Source organism: Micrasema longulum, unplaced genomic scaffold (genome assembly GCF_059751315.1).
Source record: "Micrasema longulum isolate JH-2025_06_02 unplaced genomic scaffold, ASM5975131v1 h1tg001064l, whole genome shotgun sequence".
In the NCBI taxonomy this organism is placed as follows: domain Eukaryota; kingdom Metazoa; phylum Arthropoda; class Insecta; order Trichoptera; family Brachycentridae; genus Micrasema; species Micrasema longulum.
The window spans coordinates 10,916-34,590 of record NW_028278252.1 but is presented as its reverse complement, the minus strand read 5'-3'; the positions used below and the strand labels follow the sequence as shown (position 1 = coordinate 34,590).

Sequence of the window (23,675 nt, the reverse complement as noted above, 5' to 3'; positions counted from 1 at the left end):
TTACATAAGTGTATATTGTTTATTGAAAAAATAAAAATAATAAAATTTATAAAACACATATATTTACAAAAAAGTACAACAAAAATTGTAAAAACAGTATAAAATATTAAGAATTTCTCAAGTACAAAAAATAATATTTTCGAAAGTGCATTACTTAATAAATTTATCATACTGTACCGTTTGTGTATGAAAATATTATTTCTAGAAAACAGTCATTGTATATTTAATAATATATATCACTAAAATCATATATTAAAATAATTACTATAAATATGGCCGAAGATCATAATAATATTATGTAGGTATCAATAACAAATTATACCTTGTACCACACACCATACGGAATATAGTAAATACCTTATTGAATATACATACACCTTGTGCCAGCAGCGATTCCCAGAAACAATATCAAAATATTTGAATGTAATTAAATTTACGTATCTAAATTAGACCACTAAGAATTATATAGTTTTTTAATAATTATTTGTAAAATCGTTTTTATGATATACATCTATACATAACAACTTTGTGAATGACTGATTCACTATATTCAAATTCGATCGTCAAAAATTAATATGTGAAGATTGACTTTATGTTTACATTTAAAACAAAATAAATATTTGTAATCATTTATGTATCGGCCTCGTGGTGTAATGGTCAGCCCATTAGCCTGCCAAGCAAGAAGTCTCGGGTTCGATTCCCGACATGGTTGATGTGAAATATTTATTTAAATAGGTGTTTTCACACTAGAATATTTCATAGTCCCTGGATTGGTACCTGAAGCGTAAGACTGATCATCTTACCTTTATGTAACAAAAATGACCAAGATATGCTGCGATTGGTGTACCAAATGCAGTGCCCTATGCACCATTAGGTGCGGAAAGGGATGATGAATAATTTATGTACCTAACGATATTAAGTCGCGTAAGCGGAAACGAGATGGAAAAATCTAAATTTTTCTATTTGTTCAATAATAAGCATTTGCATCTGATTCCTACTAAACTTAGTCTATCGAAACAAAACTTGAAAAAATATTCGATTATTGCAACTCTTCCTTCAATACTGAGAATACAAAAAAGTCGTAATAATATAATGCATGATGATAAAAATATCACGGCTATATTTTTAAAAGGCTGTGTTTATTAATAACTGATTCTTCCTTTTTACAAAAATCTATTCCTACAAAACAATACCTAAGTTTTTGGCTATTAAAATTTTAAGGAACCGATACTGCCAAAAATCTTTGTGGATCTCCTAACTTGGGATTAAATCTAATGTTAACTTTCGTATCACCATCTCCTACTTCAAGGAATGAGTTCCAGTCTAACATGTAATAGAAGCCATTTCTCCTTGGCGGTGGTAATTCTGCTTCTGATGGATCCCCATCAGCCGGACTGGCTCCAAAGGATTCTTCTAATTCAGCTAAATTTGGTGCTTCACTACTAGAGCTCTCCTCCTTGCTGCCGACCACTTTTCCATCATCATCGGTCCTAGATGTTGTCGAATTGATGAGTAAAAGGTCCACGGGTACAATTTCAGCATCGGGTTCTACAGTTGTTGTTATATTTGATTGTTGTCTTTTTGTCATTTGACCTTCAGTTTTGATGTCAATATCATTAATCTCTTCGATGGACATCGGATCGGGGCCTGACCCTAGAACGGAGCTTTCTGAATCTTTTTTACCAGGTTCTTTTTTGTTAGTTTCGGATGTCGTTTCTATTGAAGGAAGATATGTAAGCTGGCGAATGCCACCTTTTCTCGCTAACCCCATTTCCGTAAGCATACTAGCCATATCAGCAGGATATATGTCTGTTTCAACGAATTCTGTATTTTTCAAATAATCATAGTTTTTAGTTATCTCGGGATCTCGTATTTGTGGTAAAGGGAGATATTCTTCATCGACTGAACCTAAAAGACCATATTTATTCAATATTTCATCTAAATCAATAGGTTGTTTTTTTTCGTTATCAGTATATTCGTTGCCAAGAGGTAATGGTTTAAAAGCCGCATAAGCAGAAGTATCGGGCGAAGTTGATATTGATTCCTGTGGTATTTGATCCAATAATCCAGATGATTGTGAGACAAAAACGTTTTCGGCAGTTTTTGTGTCATCTAAATATTTAAAAGGTAATTTTTCAACCACTCTGTTATCTCTATAAATGTCCACGGAAGACAGCATATCTTCAATATCTGAAGGACCCAAAGGTTTAGAGGAGAGGTTTACTTTATCTTCCGGTTGTAATTTTACAAGATTTTCGTATTGTTTAGTCGATTCACCATTGATATCTTCGAAAAAGTGTATGTTTTCTGGCATTTTTTTAAAGGGCATACCTTTAAGCATATTCAAATTGCTTTTATCGTTTTGTTTTTTTAAAGCATTCATAACCTTTTGTGCCTGATCATGCCAAAAGTTGTTTTCCACCGGATTTTTTGTTTTGTCTGCAGTTTCCTCATCTTTGTATTTATGATTTAAAAAATTGATTCTTGCATCATCGGTGTCTCCCTTTGCTTTGTGGGATTTTGTATTAATGTATCGAACTATTGGAGGTTTTGTGAATAAGTCCTTCACATCTTTATTTGGATTATTTCCAGCTTTGAATGGTAAAACAATCATTAGGGGACGTTCATCGGATAACGTAGCGTCTTTTCCAATACCAGATTTGGTTTGGTCTTTAATTTTATCTTCTGTCGTTATATTATTCAATAGGGTCAAAATATCTTTTTTTGATAATCGAGGAAGACTCGGATTAGCTTTCAATATGTTTTCCACCTGTTCAATAGTCTTTTTTACGTCTATGTCCGAGCTGGCCTGTGAGAAATCAGGAAGGGAATATTGATTCAAGAAGTTATCATTGTCAGATTGAATACTTTCGTCAGATCTTGAAATAATCGCCGGAGAAGCTTTTGATAATACAACCCATCTACTTATCATCAGCAAGAGAAGAAAATGTACCGACATCTGAAAAGAAAAAAGATATATATTTAACGTTTCCATGGGGTCTAACGTATGGTTGATGGGTATTCGGTATAGATGGATAGGTAATTCCAATTGAAATACATATTATTAACATAAACATGGGAAGATTTCAAACAAAAAAACCACACATTTACTCACAAAAACAATAAATCATTGTTAATTGCACAAATTTTATGTTATGAGTTATGGCACAATATATGCACCTTCAAGAAACACCTAAAACATTGTTATTTTTCCTCGGAATCCTGAAGTCCGTGAATTTTACTGTTTTTATATATTTATTCCTCTCTTTCCTCGGTTCCTTTTTTTCTCCTTCCAAACTTATTATCTGATTCCACATTCCTCATCATTTAATATGTATAACATAATGTACTTTAAAAAAAAGTAAATATATGCTAACCTTATCTCCCATTAAAAAAACAGTTGTTATTTTGAATAAATTAGGTTTTTTTTATGTATGTATCTATTGATTTATATTTTTGGATTTTTAGTACAAATTTTTGACTAACTCTTCTTTTGACCGGTCAGTATTTTGGTTGGCTGGAAGATATTGCTTTTAGCAATAAGTCCACCAAAGTACTAGACTTATTCTTTGTACTTAAAGTTTTGAATAAATAAATATCGTCGACCTAACTTGTAATACTCGTAAGTCCCAAACTTACCTTTGTTCAGGGGGAAGTAACGTGAACTTACGAACTTTACAAGTTAGGGTGGCGATATTACTATTTTAATTTCAGAAAAACGTAATTTTGTGTGCATAGAATAGATAATTGTTTTGCCATACAAATTTCAAGGGGGTATTTTCATTGTATCACTCAAATTACGAGCGATACATTAGGTTAAATAGGTATTAGGTAGGTATCTACATGTTAAAACTCTTGGCCTCTGGGCTCTATCTATTGCTTATAAGAAAAATATTATTTAAATTTTACATTTGTATGTTGCACTGTAGGCATTATACTAATTTATATAATGTAAAAACTCCGCTTAGAGGGCGTATATTAATAAATTATTTACCTAAAGTAGGCAGTAGGTAGTGTTTGTGGCGTTTTTATTTGGAATATATTCAATAAAGAAAGAAGCCTAACAAGCGTGAAATTACAGATATAAAATAACAATTTGATTGCGACAGTGGTATGCGACACAAGTATGGGACGATTATTAGTGATGGCGCGTTCGCAAAACTCACACAGCATGTTGATTTAAAAAAGGTAATATTTAATTTGAATGAAATGTGCTATTTTCCTTTATGCTATTTTTATTTGTCTTTGATTAGAGGATTATGTATTTGAAAAAAAAATGGGTTAAGAAAATGAACATATTTATTTATTTTTACACGATTGTTTTATTTAATATTTTGTGTTCATCGTGATAAAAATTAACCAAGTGTAATTAAAATGCATAATACAAGTTATATTGGAGAAAATATGTAGACACACTTATAGATAAACAGTATCTACCACTACACTATTTTTATATTTTGTTCTACGTTAATTTATCTATTTAAATACGCATTTGGTAAACCTATAATATGAGTATTATATGTACGAGTATGTAAGGATTACAACAAATAAGTTACCAAATATATCTTCGATGTGCCTTGGAAATCGGTTACCTATATATGCATTCATTTGACTAAATACGTTTTTTATGCCCAAAAATGGCAAAAATAATCTTTTTAACCACAATAAAAATGATAACACACAAATTTTTAAAAGGGTAGGTACTAGAATTAAGTATTTAGTAAAAAAATCAATCTGCGATGTTTTTTGTTTCTCCTGTACATTTTTGTGAAAAACACATGGCCGATTTCCAAGACGTAAAAACAATATGCAATAAGAAAAAAAAGCTAAAGTAATAATATTTATGTAATGAAAAGGTAATAGTATATTTATGGATGAAGAAAAAAATCAGTGCCTACGTCTACATGCGCCATAACCAGTGTTTTAAGTCCATAACATAATACCAATCGGTATATTGAATATATATATAATTAAAATTTTACTATTAATAATCGCAGCGAAATTCGGACGAACGCAGGAGCAACCTGTAAATATTTTATAATTATTTCATTAGCAACGAACAAAACAATCGTTGTCTTTGTCACGTTCATGAGCCTGTCTGAGCGCGAGAGAGACGAAGTATATAAAGTAATAAAATATGGTATAATATGTAATGTTTTTCAAGTAAAATTATTATTAATGTAGGTTAAGCATGAATAATCGAAGAAATTTATAAGAACCTGCTCACGAGTTGTGTGTATACAACTCAGCGGGACTTTAATTTAAGACTTTTTTTGAAAAAAAGAAAGAAAAAATTCATAAGAATAATTCAATTCAAATAAATAAAAAAAAAATAAAAAAGTGTGGTTTGTGGTCCTGTGGCTTGTATCGTGGACTCACGGATCAAAGGTCCAAGGTTCGCACCCCACTCTATCATAACTTGATTCCCATTTTCTAATAGTGAGTTATTTACAACTTTTTGAAATTGGCCAACAAAATTGAAATATTTGGGTAAATCGTAAGAACCCAAATGTTTATTTTTTACACAAAAAAAATGATAATGCCTAAGCCGTGCGCGTCATACCTCATACCATCAGTGGCGCCTTTGATACCAAATTTCTAGTGAAGCTCTATAATATGCGTAAATGCACTCGGATTGCTGCGACTAATAACCTAGCTGAGCTCCTGAACTGTAATGATACACGAAGAGAGACTGTTCGATTCATTACAGGGACGATCAAGCGGGCTAAGTTATTCAATGGTGGTATCTAGCTCCTTTTGTTTTTTGTGTCCAACTTTTACGATTTTTTATATTTTATTATTTGTTAATGTAATATTTCTAGAATTATTTTGTTTATTCTGATTCTGTTTTATTTTTATTATTGTTAGTCTACGGTGAAAAATGTTGAAGTCAACGGAATATAATTTAAAGATAAATATATTCGATAAAACCTTGCACATAACAAAAGCAAGGTACAAATAATTTGCAACTACAAAAAAAATTAAAAAATATGCGTAAATGTTAAGTAGGTACCTACAGTAAATAACACAGTAAGGAACATGTTTGAAGGCATCTTTGAGCATTTTTATATTGGTTGCTAGTTTTTTATCTTCATCATGTGTTGATATAATGCAAAATACATATTAGGTACTGGTGAATAGTAATGATTTCTTAGTGAGGCTCAGCTTCACTTACTTCATATGCTCCTTCGTCCCTGCATACCATGCGTTTATTTACAGATACTACACAAACGCAATGTATACATATTGTGTTGTTCGCGCCAGCTCCCCTAACAGACCTGTACCTTCGTATAACAAAATACCAAATGGTAACCCGAGTCAGCGTTGCTAGATCTACCGATTTTTCGGTAGATCTACCGATTTTGGGAGCAATCTACCGAATTCGATTGAAATTCTACCGATTTTTATACATTTCCTTGTTTTTTCCGTAGAACAAAATTTCAATGCAAATAAAACGAATTCATATTTTAATAACATATCGCTTGTTTGCTCACTTCGATTGCCATCAGTTGCTTATTTAAAAAACTGCTTATCTATCTAACAAAATACATTATAAAAAAAATACAGCTTATCTATCTAAGTACATAAGTATACAATGAATGATATATTAATTATGGAATTGGCTAGTATTGTTGAATATAATATGGTAAAATAAATCATGGCATAGAATTTCATGACATTATTGAAAAATGTGTATATGTCTATTTTATGAAGTGAAATGTAGAGGGATCACTTTTCATATTGAAAATAATATAAATGGTTTTATCTTCAGTTAAATATTTATTTAAATTTAGTTGATCATTGTTTTAATAATTAGTTCAGTACTTCAGCAGTTAGCAGTTTTTATTAAGTTTTAAGTTGCACTGAAAGAACTTTAAAACGTTAATTATTTCTTTGTTTGACAATAAAAATACTATATTTTTTGATAAAATTGTGTCATTTATTCAATAAAATAATATATTGAATTTTAATATATGTATTATATTAATATTTTTAATAAGAACCAACTCAAATATTCCTTTTCAAATGAATATTTGAGTATTGAAATGAAATATTGTTATTTACATTTTTTTGTACGAAAAAGAAGACATTATAAATCACTATATTTTGGTGATTCACTTATTTCAGTCCTTTTGGTTTTCAATTGTTCATTTACTAAGCGTTTTCAACTATTTAAAGCAACGGCCTTAGGCAAAACGGCGCTTTAATTTCGAACAACTGTCAAATTTATTTTTGCCCCCCTCCTCCCCTCCTACCCCCTCTCCAGAATCTACCGAAATCTACCGATTTATTTTTCTGAATCTACCTTTTTTCGCTAGATCGGGTCTGGCAACGCTGACCCGAGTACATACATAGTACATAGTGTACAGGTAAACACGTAATGCGCAATTACTTCAGATTTTCGTCCTATGTATATTTCGTTGGTTCCGTAAATAACCGTATTTTGTATTTACACAAACTAGCAAGCAGTCGGCGCTAGGTATTTTATGTACCTACACAGTATTTATGTTCTTACACAGTTCCACATCCAAAACCGACAAACCGACGTGCGTCTAGCTCAAACTTTGTCTCTGAAATGACAAATAATTGATGTAGGTATTCTTAAAACTATTTTAAAACGCCACGGTGCGCTGCGAGTCAAAACTTGCAATATAAATTTGTATTTGTAAAGTAGAAGAATTTGTGTATCTGGGAAGTATGTTTTCTAGAGATGGAAAGACTGAGAAAAATATTGAAAGGAGGGTTAGTGCCGGAAGAAACAGGGTGAACGGTGCACTGAAATCTATTTACCAAACATTTGTTTGCCGCAGGAGGCAAAACTAGCAGTTCACAATGAGTTCTAGTGCCAACCCTAATGTATAGGACCGAAGTATGTTATTGTAAAAAAAATGGTGAAAGTAGGTTAAATGCTGTCGGAATGCGATCTCTCAGGTGAATGTGTGGTATAACGATGTATGATAGATGCGCCAGTATCGAGATCCGTGAACTGTGTAAGGCTGAGACATGCATTATCGACATAATCAAGAAACGGGTGCTGCGTCGGTTTGGCCATGTAGAGCGAATGGACAGCGAAAGAACGGCTGAAAGGATCTACGATGCGAATGTTGATGGATGGACATTGCACGATCAAGTCCATCAAATACTTGAAGATGGACATGTCAAGAGTAGGAATAATCGGCGTGCGTGCATGAGAAAAGGTATGAATGTAGAGGAAGCGAGGTTTATACCTAGCTTAATTTTACGTTATTAAAATAAATATTATCACAAATATTCCAAATCTCCAAAGCTTATAATGCGAATACCGTTGAAATTCAAGATAGGTCATTATTTTTTTACATGAATATTCAATACTAATACATTTCATATGTAGGTACAATGTAAAACGAAGAATTTGTGTTTTCTTTTATTGCGTGTTCTACAACTCGGTAAAATCGATTACTACAATAACGGTATTAGGTACCTAATTCAATTTTGTAAAGAAAAATCGTTTACTATGCTTATGTGTCTATGCTAACTAATTGCTCGTCCCATCTCAACACAGGACTTTTAGTCCCATAAAGTTGGGACTTTTGTCTCAAATAATGTGTAATAAACTACATGTATGTAAATAAATAAATAAATGTATACTATGTTATATAAAACACAAAAAATACAGTATTGAAAATCCAATGTCTGCAGGATACTCTATCTATCTGTCATTTATTTATTTTACATAAACGGCATAAATTGTCATTTGACTTTAAAAAAACACGCCCATTATTATTTTAATCATTTGTTTAATTTACTTAAAATTGAGAATGATGTCGGGAGGCTTAACGATTTTAGAAGTAGGGGGAGGCGCGCATGGTAAAAGGTTGCTGCTTGGGGGTAGAGAAAATTCAGAGTAGCACCCTTCAATTTTATCTACAAAGAAAAATTTAGTTTTCTTTTTGAAAAGCAGAATATTGCAAAGGTTTTTTCTTCTAAACATGTTCAATTATAGGTTACCGACGAAAGAGTAGATTCAATTAAATATTTGGGAATTTGTATAGATGGGAATTTAAGATGGACTCATCAAATTAATCATATTAAAAATAAATTGAAAAAGCAAATTTACTTTTTTAAAACTATAAGAAATATAATTAGCCTAAAAGAACTTTTTTTTTAAAATGTATTACGCAATTACTCAATCAGTTTTGGAATATGGGATTATTGGATGGGGATGTGCAAATGACACACTGATCAAGCAAATAATAATTGGACAAAAAGCTTTAATAAAAATTATCCTAAGAGTCCCAATCAGAACTAGCTCCCTTGGTATATTTGAAAATCTCAATGTAAATTCTATAAAACAACTTTATGCAAAAGCTTTGTTACTATACGCACGTACAAATTATTCTCTACCTTCCGATACAAATACAATCGTTACTAGATACTCCACCCTGATGCTGCCAAAAAAAAATAAATAAATACAGCCTTCGGTCAAAGAGGATTGACCTACTACTCGGTTAAAGTGTACAATCTACTTCCATTATCCATAAGGACAATAAGTAAGTTCTCAAAATATAAAATGGCTATTAAGAAATGGATAGTGGAGGTGGGTTGCGCGCGGATCGATGAGTGGATTAAGCCAAATATGTAAAATGTATGCACTGTTTATGAATTTTATTAATTAGTTTATATAAATTGGTTTTGTTTTTTATGAACGTTTTTGTTTTTTATTTGTTTATCATGTTAATTATAATTAGGTTAATTGGTTTAATTACGTTTTTTTTATTGTTCTTATTTTGTTAATTTTTTTAACTTGGTTAAATATATTTCGTAACTTTGTTAAATATTATTATCTTAGGCATATTTAACATTTTTGTAAAACGTTTCCCTCGGCACGGGACACCCCAGTGAGGGAACATTATTCTGTATAATAAAAAAGAATACAAACAATGTAAAAGTATAAATGAATAAAATAAATAAATAAATAATAATGTTCATGCAAATATAATCATTTTCGTCCACAAATACAGGTTTTTCTTTATAGACAGTCGAATATAACTCGGGGGCCTGGAATAGTATAGATTAAATGCTGTTTTGTTCTAAGCAACGTACTGTAAATATGTATTTGATCAGTGATTTTTCAGAGCAGTATTTTATAGTCCCTGCAGCGTCAGTCTAATCATCTTGCCAATGTAACAGACGGTCGAGTTCCACTATAGTTGGTGTGCCAATGCAGTAATTTACTCGTATGTTCTATTTGGTGCGGATAAAGAATTATGATGATGATAATAACATAACTGACATGATTTGTGTAGATACTTGAGATAATTTTATGTTTAAGTATAAGTCTATAGCCTACAGTTCTAGTCGGCATCTTGTGGCTATTGGTGGCGATGGCCATGTAATCCATAATTATGGCGGTTATCGTAGGCAATATAGTCTATGAACCAGTCCCAAGTAACTAGTCGGTTATAAAGCCAACGACGTGATCAGGGTCAATGCTTTCTACTTGCAGACGAATTACGAATAACACTGGAATCAGCTTCGGAGAAATAAAGGCTTTGTTTTTTTTACTTAAAAAAATTATTCATATTTCACCGAGTGGATTTCCTCCTTAGGGAGTTATCGAGATCTAAATTTGTTGCAACAGGCGTTGCCTAATAGGTGAAATGGTTCAGCAGGATGAATCTCACCCGCATGATAAAGGTTTCAGCTCCATTACTTCGCATTAGTCAATAGATGGAAGAGTTGAGGAAATGTGGATGTTTGAACATAGGCAGAATGGTGAATGTTACACAGTGTGTATTGTAGTGTGTAGCAACTTAATCCGGCCACTTTATTTACGAATATTTGCTTTAAAAACAATGAAAATAATATGTGATATACAGAAATATTCAAATAAAAAAAATACCAGTCTCATGACAAATTGATCTAATTGTTTTTTCCTCGTGAAAGTACTTCATTATCAGCGCGGTATAGTTACTTCACCGGAAGTACATACCCCAGAATGCTTAAATAAGATTATATTTACGTCGCACAAATCAAAACATTAAAAAAATGGATACATGTAGAATGTTGAACATAACTCAGTGTATAAAGTGATTATTTACACCAGCAAAAGACTGGCATTAAAATGCCTACACCACCATATTCCTTTCTCAATGTTGTTTTCTATCTCTGACAATATGTAGGTACATCTCTCAATCTTGAAATAAAAAAATCACTTGTCTGTTAACCAATGATGAAAGTTTAACAGTCTATTAACAAATGAAAAATATAAAAACCACTGAACTTCCTTATTAACTGTCTGTGCTGTGGATCCCTGAATGCGAATGTCAATATTAGTGTCTAACATTATTAATTAATTTCAGTAAAATGGCTAAATGGTGCAGAAACAATTTCACCATTTGCACAAAAACTCGTGCTTAGAACAATGAAAAAAGTATATTTTCGCTATCATTCAAAAGAACTATTTGAAAATTGCAAAGTTCTAGATGTGCGGCAGCTATTTATTAAAGAGGCACTTGTGAAGTTCTGGAAATCTGTAGATAGTCAGGACACAGCAAAATATACAGACGCGATCAGCGGAAAGGATTAATTACCTTGGCCCAACCACTCACTTGAAGCTAGCTCAAAGAAACTTTACCTTCCTGGTTCCGAATTTTTTTAATCAACTTTCGGCAGCCATAAAGAACTCCACAAGTGCCAATGTATTTAAGAAAAAAAATTGCAATTGGTTGCTGCACATCGATAGGGACGAGGTTGTTTTTTAAAGTTCGAGATTAGCAATTAGCAAAAATTTACAAATCTGCTTTCCTTCCATACTTTTACTTTTATTTACTTTTTATATATCTTGATATTTTTATGTTTTTTCATTATGTATTTTCGTATTACTTAATTTAATTTGGCATATTATTTATTAATCCTATTTCTTCTTATTCTTTATTCTTTTTCTGTTGATTTCAATGAAACTCTTATTTTGTTTTTTTAATACTACTATATTTTACTATTATTTTGTAGATTTTAATGATACCATTATTTTGTATATTTGATTGGGGGTAAATAATTCCATCTCAAACAGCATCAATGTATCTTCGGGTGTACCACAGGGTGCTCACCTTGCTCCTTTGCTATTCAATATGTTCATCAATAATATAAAAAATGCTTTTCTTACTTCATCGATTTGGCTGTTTGCTGATGACACTAAAATTCTCTAACAGATTGACAGCCCTTCCGATTGTTTACTATTACAATCTGACTTATTGTCTTTTAGCACCTGGTGCTCATTCAATAATCTACATCTCAACTTAAGTAAGTGCAAGGTTATGAGATTTTTTCGTCTGGAAAATCCAATCATATACGACTACTCACTGAACGATGAAATATTATCATCTGTGTCTAGTATACGAGATTTGGGTATTATACTTGACACTAAATTTTCTTTTACAATTCATATTGAACATGTTATCAATAAATTCTTAAAACTTCTTGGGTTTATTAACAGAAGCACAGCTGGCTTCAAAAATATCAAAACCCTTAAAAATCTCTTCTGTTCCCTTGTTAGCCCGCACTTAGAGTATTCCTCTGTTAACTGGTCTACATATTATGATGTTCACATCAAGAATATTAAATCAGTTCAACATCGATTTTTAAGATAGATATGCTGGAGGTTGGGCTTATCCAGAGACCTATATACGTATAATGAGTTAAAAACTACCTTGAATATATTTTCTCTTCAAGGTCGTCGAAATAAATCCGACCTTATAGTCCTATTTAAAATTCTCAACTCACTCTTTGATGCGCCTGAACTACTGAGCTTAATAAAATTAAATATCCCAACTAGAAACCTCAGACAAAACTTACTCTTTCATACCGATAACCATAGAACTAACTATGGTTTTCATTCCCCCATGCCCAGAATTCTTAGGTCTGCCAACAAACACACCAGTCTTGATTTCTTTAATAACAAGTTGTCTTCTTTCAAACGATCACTGAATCAAATTCAATTATAAACACCTCTCCCCCGCTTCCACTCCCACAAAGTCTACTATAAACCATTGAGTCTTTCTAATTTTGTTATAATAATTTTCTATGTATAAATGTGTCCATAAAAATGCCCATTGGGCGTATATATAAATAAATAAATTATGTGTAAATCTTAATTAACAATATTTTGAGTTTGTCCAAATTTTTGTAGACAAGGACTGGATTCAACTCCCTGGGGAGCTGTTTATATTAACATATTACAACAGAGATGAAGAACATTTAAGAGAAGGTAATATAGACGTCTAGGCATCTACAGGGCTTATGACCTGTCAATGGCTGGTTTAAGTGGTCACTTTACACACTGTGTAACATTCACCATTCTGCCTATATTTGAACATCTATATTCCTTCAATTCTTTCATCTGTTGATGTTTGTGAAGTTAAAGAGCTGGAACCTTTATTTATGCGGGTGAGAATTATCTAATTGAATTATTTCTCCTACATACTAGGCAACGCCTGAAAATATTATTTTTTCAATTTCTATACTTCTTCATGGACCAGGTAATTTATCAACAATATTTTGAGTTTGTCCAAATTTTTGTAGACAAGGACTGGATTCAACATTGACAGGTCATAAGCCCTGTAGATGCCTAGACTTCTATATTACCTTATCTCAAATGTTCTTCATCTCTGTTGTAATATGTTAATATAAACAGCTCCCCAGGGAGTTGTGATACGTTTTTGTACCCTTGTAGAGTTTGTAATTGGAATATTCACATACATATACACAAATACATTTTTTTATACGTCAAAAAATATTTGTGTGTGCAATAAAAGTAAACAATGATGTCATGACGGTGTCAACATTAGTAGCCTTAAATGACCCAAAGATGAGAGTTATGTGTCAAAACTTTCAGAACTTAAGATTCATACAAGCGTTTGACTTTGAGACCGACTTGAGTACCTACAAATATACTAAGTACAATATTTTATGTAAAACTAATCAAGAAAAATGTCATTGAAATTTAGAAAGGATAATTTTTATTGAAACTGTCAAGTACAAAATAAATAGCAAAGGCTTTATCGATATTTTGCGTATCAAATATTCTATTCATATTTACTTATTTATGTTATCAATTTCAAGTTGACCAACCCAAAAATTGACTCGAGTAAAATGGTGCAAAACATGAGAAATATTTTTTTATCAGCTAGTAAATTTAATAAAATTTAACAAAAAATCATGAATATTTTGAGTTTATCTAAAGTAGACAGGCTGGGATTTACTTCCTGGGGAGGAAATCCAACCTGTCTTTAAACATTGTTGATTAAACTAACTGGTATAAGATGTATAAAAAATGAGGAATTGTTTTTAGGCGTTGCCTAGTAGGTGAAAAGGTTCAGCCGGATGAATATCAACTATATGCTAAAGGTTTCAGCTATTTTACTTCACAAAAGTCAACAGATGGAAGTGCTGAGTCCTCCCAGGGAGTCCTTCTTTATCCAAAGTCGTTCTCGTAATGTAAATATCCGTGTTTTTACTTATGTTTTGTGTAAGTTATGTTTGTTATGTTACTATAGTTTTAAGAAAAGGTTTTTGTATATTTGGATACGTTGTAAATTGTTTGTTAACATATTTTTTTTAAATAAAAAAAACAGAGGCATTGAGGGGATCCTGAGGGACGTGTTGGCCTCTGTCCAAACGTCCTCCTCCCCCCTCCTTAATCTTGAATAGAGTTTGTATTCCTTAGGAATATTTATAATAACTTTCCTCTATGCGCAGCTGACAGAGTGTCCCTCAGGACTCTATAACAGCTGCGGGTGGATAGTGGGCTTAAGGGTCTACCCTCAAAGATGGAAGTGCTGAGGAAATGTGAATGTTGAAACATAGGCATAATGGTGAATGTTACACGTGTGTAAAGGCCACTTAAACCAGCCAATGACAGACAAAAGCCGTGTAAATGCCTAGACTTTAATATTCCTTTCTCGAAAATGTTTTCCCTTTCTGTTGCAATAAATTTAGTTGAATGGTAATTTTAGCCCGACTAAAGTAAGTGTAATTCCATGGACTCTGACAAAAATGGCCTTCTTTATCTTAATCCACAAAGCGGTGACATGCAAATTGTGGTTTGCAATAATGACTCGGTTAATATCTGATGAGCCAATTTAAGGTTAAAGCCCTTGCTATTGCTATTGCTAATGGTATTTATTACGTTCTCAGTGAGAATACCATTCGATTATTATTCGTATTGTTACATCACTTCAGACGAAGTTATTCATAATAATAGAATCACAATGAAAATAACTTGATAACCAGCACGAAACTGAATAGCTAATAAACTCGAGGATAGAATGCCACGTCTCTCTATCTTTAGACACTTCGCTCATCTTCCTTGATGCTACTTTAAATCTTGACAATTCTAACTTTAATGAATTTGGTGGGCAATCGAGCCAAAACCAAACCGCTTTATATCGATGTTAATATTAATAAACACATAAAAAAAACTAACTGGATGCAGAACTATTTTAATGCCTACGCATTTTTAACAAAACTAAATTTTGATGTACAGTAAAACTCCAATTATCCGTATTAATGAGCTATTCATTGCTAATCTAAAATTAAAATCGTCTTCTTTATTTTTTATTTCAGTGTAAGCCCTGTAAATGCATTGATCTCCGTGTTTATTTTACAAAAATACTTTTTTTATTACTTATTAAATATTTGTGAAAATTAAGCGTGTTGTCCAGATGTTATTTAAAATTTCTGTTTATTTAATAATTTATATTTTTGGTATTCTTTAATAATTTGCATTTCACTTTCCATTATTTTGTATCCTAACTCAACACAGGGCTCTTGGCCTCATAGAGTGAGGGATAAGTTTTTATTTTATTTTTGTAATATGTTATATGGATATTTTTTTTATTTTTGTTAATGGTAATTTTTTTACAGTTTGTCGTCAAATTGCATAATTTCAAGATAATTCGAACACCATAAGACAAACGAACTATTTTCTGAGATACTTTTAAATAAATGTATGTGTAAATGGAAATAATTGAATTTATTTTAAATATATTATGTGAACGCGTTAAAACTCGAGTCCCATCAAAACTCCTTTAGACTTAAGGCCAGTCGTCAAAAAAAAAGTTAAATAAAGGTTGAATGATAATCACTATTTTATTTTACACTATCACCAACAAGCTACAAAAAGTGGCTTGGTGGGATTTTAGTTTTAGTAAAAATATAACAAGTGAATTTTTTTTAAATTGTAAAAATGTATAATTATGCTATTAAATCAAATAAAAAAAAATAAAAAATTTCAATTCTAATAATTTTAAATGTAAAAAGAATTTATAATCGTTGAATTTTTGTCAAAATCTTTCTTTTTTCATGCAAATAAAATTAGGTCAATTTTGATAAAAACCCAATTTTACGTATTCTTACATTTTAACTTAAGTTTTTTTGTACAACTGGCAATTAGTAACCATGGACACAAAATATAATAATATTTTTTATTATTTTTTTAAAATATTCAATAAACGCTGTTCTACTCTTAGAGTATTCTAAGGTTCTACTGTACTGGAAATTATTTTTAAGATGTATTTCAACAGAGATAAAGGACGTATTTTAAAAAATCTTTATGTTACTTTTGGCTCAGCTGTTATTATTTACAATGTATTGATTTAAAGTAATGTCTAATGACTTGTGATAAATATTACATAAAATTAAGAAAAACGAAGGTGATTTAGTCGTAATACATGACCTTCCTGTTTCAAGAAAGTGATTGCATCATTTCTCAACACTCAACGCTGAAAACTTTCTCTACTCTCGAACTGGAACTCAATCCACACACTCGCACCTTGCCTCGCTTCGTTATGTTATCATAATCACCAAATGAAATACATTCAATAACGATTTCATTGGAATTTCAAATATTTAGATAATGTTAATTTGGGATATATTATCACTTGTTCAATTTTTATCAACGCCCATACGCCTTCTCAATATGCGTCTATTTCTATTTATTTCAGGAAAATAAAAACAAATTTTACATGAAACGCATACAGAATATAAAAAGAATTGTAAAAAAGAGTCCATATTCATTTTCAAATAGATTATTGTGTATGTACATTAAATATATTGTATACCATTATTATACGGCCCTTATTTGTCTTTGCTACATGGTTTTATTTGTTCAGTTTCTTCTACACGTGTTTCTTCATATAATTTTGTAGCTAAAGCCATTGGTAAATATATAAATAATAATATACATAAATAAACAACAATTTTTTTAGTACGCGACCTAGAACAGGTGGTAATATCTTAATTCCCAAATTAAAAACAACTACAGCACAACATCATTATACTTACAGAGGAATATTTTAATTTTATGAAAAGAACAAAGAAAATAAAAAGTACAGTCAGGAATATAATATATTTAATAAAGAAATGAAAAGTTACATTTGTAATTCTTCTTTGTGTAGCACTGATTAAAAACACCGTTTAATTTTTTTGTTGTAATTTGTATATGCTATCCTAAAAATATTGATAATTAAAAATACATTAAACAAACTATTGTAAGACGTCACTCCCCATTATGTACACAAGAATTGTTTTTTTTCTTTTACGTAATGGGAAACGTTAATGTAAATATACGTATTTAATTTATGTAAAAATTGTATTTAGTAGTAATGTTAGAATAAAAATATAAAAATAACAATAAACATTATGTTTTAAAAAAAAGTATTTTCGTTGTTATGACTTGCCTAAATATTTCAATTTTAGGGCCATTTTTAACGAGTTGTAAATAGACTTACCGTTAAAAATGCGAATCTTGTTGACCTAGGTGAACCTCGGATATCTTTAAAAAAAAAAACAATTCTTCCGTTACATGAAGTATATAAAGTTATATTTACATTTACTTTAATTGCTTATCTATTTGCATCATCTTACAGTAAACATAACATTTATTTTTAAATTCATTTAAACACTTTTCATTCTTCATACATTCAGGCAATCTCTTGATTCATTTTTAAACCTTTATACATAATGCAATTTTGGGATAATGTTTTTTTTTAATGGAAGCTTTATTCTTTCCTTATTTCTAGTAATATACTTACGAAAATTTGTATTTAACACTATCTTATTGATTCATTCGATTTTTTTAAAAATTAAGCATAAAAACAATTTTATTCAATTAAAAAAAAAAAAAAAATTGTTTAGGTCGAGAAAAATCGGAAAATTAACTCAAAATACATTCTTTGAGTACCGGCCAAATACACATAGTATATTTCGTGCCCGGCCCATTTTTGTGAAATTTCACTCTTTGTGAAGGGTTTTTTAAAAGTGTCATAACTATGAAAATACTGGGTTAAATCAATTGAAATTTATCAGATTTATTTGATATAATTAAATAAGTTATTTTGTATGATTGTTTTGCCAACATTGGCCTTTTTGAAGAGAGCTACATTGCGCATTGGAATGTTCGCACATATACAGGGCCTCACTCCTTTTTTTGTGCTTTGTATCCCGGATCCGTGTAAACACGTGATTACAATAACCATCCGTTGTGTCCCGGTCCCGTGTTTTCACGTGTAAAATAATTTAACAATTTATTCAGGTATATTATATAGTTCAATGGCGGATTCATAAAACTTATAATACTATATAATTTTGTTTTGTCATCCAACAGAACAACTATCTTCTATAATGTTCTAATTTACTTTCCTTTTTATATAGTTATACGTAAAAAAAATACCACATTTCCTTTTATCGGACAGTTTGAAGAGATGAGGTTTTTTTTATTTTTATATTTCTTGTTATCATCAACTATGATTTTTTAAAGTGTTGTAATTTTAAAATTACACCACTCGTGACGTCACGAGTTCAAGACGGCGAGTGTTCCTGAAATTAAAAAGGAGAACCCCGTTCCCTTCAAAACACGCTAAACATGGCTACCCAGAATCCGGAAATCTAGCCCAACACATAATTGATTGGCTATTCTAAGACCTAGTATTGACCAATTAGCGCTTTCACCCACGAATAGGCATCTTCAGACTGGTGAATATTACACAGTTTAAGGATAATTTATATAAAACTAAATAATTAAATAACGATATATCAAACTATGCATCACATTTAAATTAATTAAAACATAATTTTGACGAATCAAAAAACAAAAAAAAATTACATGTAGGACATAAAGGTCAACAGTTAGATAAATTATTAATTTTAGAAATTAAAAGGATAAAACATAATGGCGATAGAATTTTAATAAATCAGCAAATATAATTTAAAAACTCACCCTTATTTAGCCCTCTTAGTTGGACCCTGTACATTGTAATAAAACAACAAATGTTTTTCATAGAATAGAATCCTCTTTTAAAGTACACCGCCAACACATGTTTCAATAATTTGTCTCACTATGTTCCATTGAAATATTGCGTATTGTATATTTTTCAATTAATTTTTTAATATACCTACACTTAAGATAATATTTAGTTTTATATACATTATCCTTACACAGTATAATATTCACCAGTCTGAAGTGTACCAAGAATTTTTAAATTAATAACTTATATGTTATATTTACATTAACTTAACTTATTTACATTAACTTATATTTACATATAAGTTATTACATCATTGATTTATTTACATTAAAACACATTTTTAATATTTTTTTTATACGTTTTCGAGAAACTTCGCAGCAGAATTAAATGCTCTAATTCTTTTCGCGTGTAAAAAAACAGTTTTTTTGTATCCAGTTGCCCGTAGATGGAGGAAGTTTAGTACTTCCTCAACTTGCTAATGTGACGTAGATATTATTGATTAAAAAACTAATTTTAATTTTCTATTTAAGTTTTTATTCATAAGTCTTAGACGTGAGCTATCGTACCATGTTTGAAAATCGATTACAGCGTTGAAAAAGACAAATAAACAATAGTTATTAATGATGTTTCTTTAGAATGCAAATACATAGGTACTTCTTCATCGTAGAAAAACGCATTCACAAGACAAATCCATGCAGCACAAGTAATGGTCATGTTGGAAAGTTTACAAAAAGGGGACATTTTCACAAATCGTAAAACATACATTTTATGATCGATTTGTGGCGAATTATGAATAATGACATACGTTTTACATACTCCTGACAAGATAACATAATATTTACCATGACAGGTGACTAGGGTTACCACAAAAAAGTATTTTTCGATATTCATACATGTTTTTCGATTTTGTCTGCTTTTGACATGACCTGTTAAAATTTGGGTTTTCCTGCAGGAAATACCTGCTCTCATTTGTACTGGTCTGTTAGGAAGAGCTGGCGCTCACGATACATTTACATATTGCGCTTGAGTAATATCTGTGGATATCGCACGGCATATGCATTATTTTATTTTATTTTATTAATTATTTTATTAACTGTGGAATTTAAATTTGTTTGTGTGAGTTTTGTGAACGCGCTAGCACTTGTTAATCGATCTGAATATAACATAAAATTTTGTTTTGACTCCAGTCTGACTGCCATTCACAGCGAAGCCCGGTCATTGGTGAAAATTCCAAATCGAAGGTGTCATAAAAAAATAAGTATTTTACTTATTTGTTTGCTTATGGTCAGTGCATTTGTCTACCACGTTAGGAGTCTCGGGTTCGATTCCCAGCATGGATAACATGCGATGTGTTTTTACACAAGTACAGTACTCATCATTTTACCAAGAACAATTACGAGAAAATCTTTTTTGGTTATTAATATTTTTACTGGCTGAACCCGATACACAGCTCACAGTTTGTCGTCAAACCAAACACATCTATGGAAAAAAAACAATTATATTTTAATTAGATGTACGTACGAGAGCAAAGGGAACTTAAGCGGCATTTAAACAGTTTTTGGCAAAATGGCTTCCAAACATTTATTACTTGTTTTTTTAAATATAGAATGACTAAGCCTATGCTGAATTTATTTAAAATAGTGTTTTTACACTAGACAATATCATAGTTCCTGGGCTGGCACCTGAAGCGTAAGACTGATAATTTTATCTACATGTAACAAAAGTGATCAAGATGCGCTGCGGTCGGTGTATCAATGCAGTGCTCTATGCACCATTAGGTGCAGAAAGAGGAATGATGATGATGATGATCGTGAATGTAACGATTTGTTTCCTAACATAAATTTTAATATTCATCATCATACCCTTTCCACACCTTATGGTATTTTATTTATTTAACACTTTATATACATATACAATATATATACATATACGGGCGGTAATATTGCCTTAAGGCAATTTTTTCCTCCCTACCCAAACCGTTCAGTTTGAGAAAATTACAAATACATGGACATATTGAGTCTTACAATTTTATACAAAAATTAAAAACAAAGATTACTACATTGAAAAGTAACGTGTAATTAAATGGTACATAGGGCACTACATTGGTACACCAATCGCAGCGAACCTTGAACATTTTTGTTACGTGAATTTAAGATGGTCAGTCTTACCCTTCAGGTACCAGTCCAGGGACTGTGAAATATTGTAGTGTGAAAACGCCCTTTTAAGTAAATATTTAAATCAACCATGTCGGGAATCGAACCCGAGACCTCTTGCATGGCAGGCAAACGCGCTGACCATTACACCACGAGGCCGACTTCAATTTTATTTATTATTATTTTTTATTAATGAGATAGGTTTAAATTGTTACATGAAATGCCTAGTAGAAGACCCGTGCTAAGGCAGACTAACATATATTTAATTATTTATTTAATCCAATATATAATACAAATACATAGTTTACAAAAGAAAATGTGTATGCTTTAGTATTATTTATTTTATACATAATTGTACATATTTTTACATCGATTGTTGAGTAAAAATTCAAAAGAAATATGAAAAAAGATTCTAAAACATACCTATATTCATAAAATGAGAAAGGATTTTCAAGAAATTATAATTATATTCTGATGTATGAAATATATATGTTTATTTATATATCCATACACATACACACGTGTGCACAGATTTTTTTATTTTTTATTTTATTTTATTTAGAAAACATACAGTCATACAAAATCAGTATTAAAAACAACAATTTTTTAACATAAAAAGACCAATTAAGTTTTCATAAAATAAAAAGATATAAACATTAAATGTGACAAAAAATAAAAAATAAATAAGAATTTTAAGTGAAAAAAAGATAATTGTTGACATTTGCGTTTTCCATGGAGGTAATAAATTAAAATAAATAAAAATACCGAATGTACACTCCGAGCCATCCACGCACACACATGAACGCACATATAAAACATACACAAACATATACATTACATGCGGCACATATGCATAGCATAAACCACTCAAGATGTACATTCAGCAACTATCCCAAATAATCGACCCCATGAAGAAATTTTCTGTACAAATGCAACGTGCAGTTAAAAATGTCTACATCAATACTGAGTCCGTTATAATTTCTACAGGTGCGTCTAATGAATGAATTCGAGGTATAATTGTTTTTACAAGTTGGTACATAAAAAAGGGAATTTAATCTAGTATAGCGAAGAGGACAACGGAAACCAATATTTTGTAAAAGATACGGCGAATCAACTATGTTATTGAGAATTTTGAAAAGAAAAATTAAATCATATCTAAGGCGCCTTTTTTGTAGTGATTCTATATTAAAATTGATCAAAGATGCGCCGTAATCATTTTCAATGTTACCAAAACGATATTCCAGGCTCCTTATAAATTTCTTTTGAATGTTTTCAATTTGATTAATATATACATTATATTGAGGGGACCATACTAATGAAGCGAATTCGAGTTGACTTCGCACATAAGTATAGTAAAGAAGTTTTAATGTATTTGGTGATGAGAATGGCTTGGAGATTCGTAAGATAAACCCTAGAAGTCTGTACGCCTTATCTACTATTGTATTTATGTGATCTCTAAATAAAAGCTTATCATCCATCAGTACACCCAAATCTCTCGCTTTCATTGAACGATTGACAATTTTCCCAGATAGTTTGTAGTCAAATAGTATACTTTTTTTCTTTCGAGTAAATGACATGACAAGACATTTATCAGAATTCAATAATAACTGATTGTCCTTGCAATAGCAACAGATTCTATCTAAGTCAGCTTGAAGAACTTCGCAATCATTTATTGAAGACACGATTTTAAATACTTTATTGTCATCAGCGTATAGCAAAAAATTTGAGTTTTGAATGCATAAACTTATATCATTGATATAAATAATAAAAAATAAGGGTCCAAGATGCGAACCTTGAGGGACACCTGATGGGATTGGTTTAAATGATGAATTAAATCCCTTGAGTGAGACCGATTGACTGCGGTTACTAATGTAGGAACATATCCAACGATACAGATTCCCCCGTATACCAATGTTCCAAAGCTTGCGAAGTAAGACCGAATGACTTATTTTATCGAAAGCCTTTGAATAATCCGTATATAAAACGTCTACCTGAAAACCTGCATCCATTGCATTCAAAACAATATCGGTAAATTCACAAAGATTTGATTCAACTGACCGTTTCTTATAGAATCCATGTTGATTGGGATTAATATGTGGTTTTATAACATCGAAGAGCTGATCGGTTACTATATTTTCAAGGATTTTACTAAAAATGGGAAGAAGAGAAATGGGTCGATAATTTACTACAAGACTCTTATTTCCTTTTTTATGCACAGGTGTAATATTTGCCTTTTTCC

General features: G+C 31.0%; 1 protein-coding gene across 1 annotated transcript; it reads right to left on the bottom strand.

Moving 5' to 3' along the window:
• Positions 1–954: 954 nt before the first annotated feature.
• LOC148277243 (uncharacterized) lies at positions 955–17,809 on the bottom strand. Its single transcript, XM_088233146.1, has 2 exons — positions 17,769–17,809; positions 955–2,959 (listed from the first exon to the last, which is right to left on the bottom strand). The coding sequence occupies exon 2, from the start codon at positions 2,957–2,959 to the stop codon at positions 1,217–1,219; it is 1,743 nt and encodes a 580-aa protein (XP_088089272.1). The 5' UTR covers positions 17,769–17,809; the 3' UTR covers positions 955–1,216.
• Positions 17,810–23,675: the final 5,866 nt, after the last annotated feature.

What these genes read in the sequence shown, in the direction of transcription:
- LOC148277243 (XM_088233146.1), bottom strand. Translation starts at nt 2,959, where the DNA reads ATGTCGGTACATTTTCTTCTCTTGCTGATGATAAGTAGATGGGTTGTA.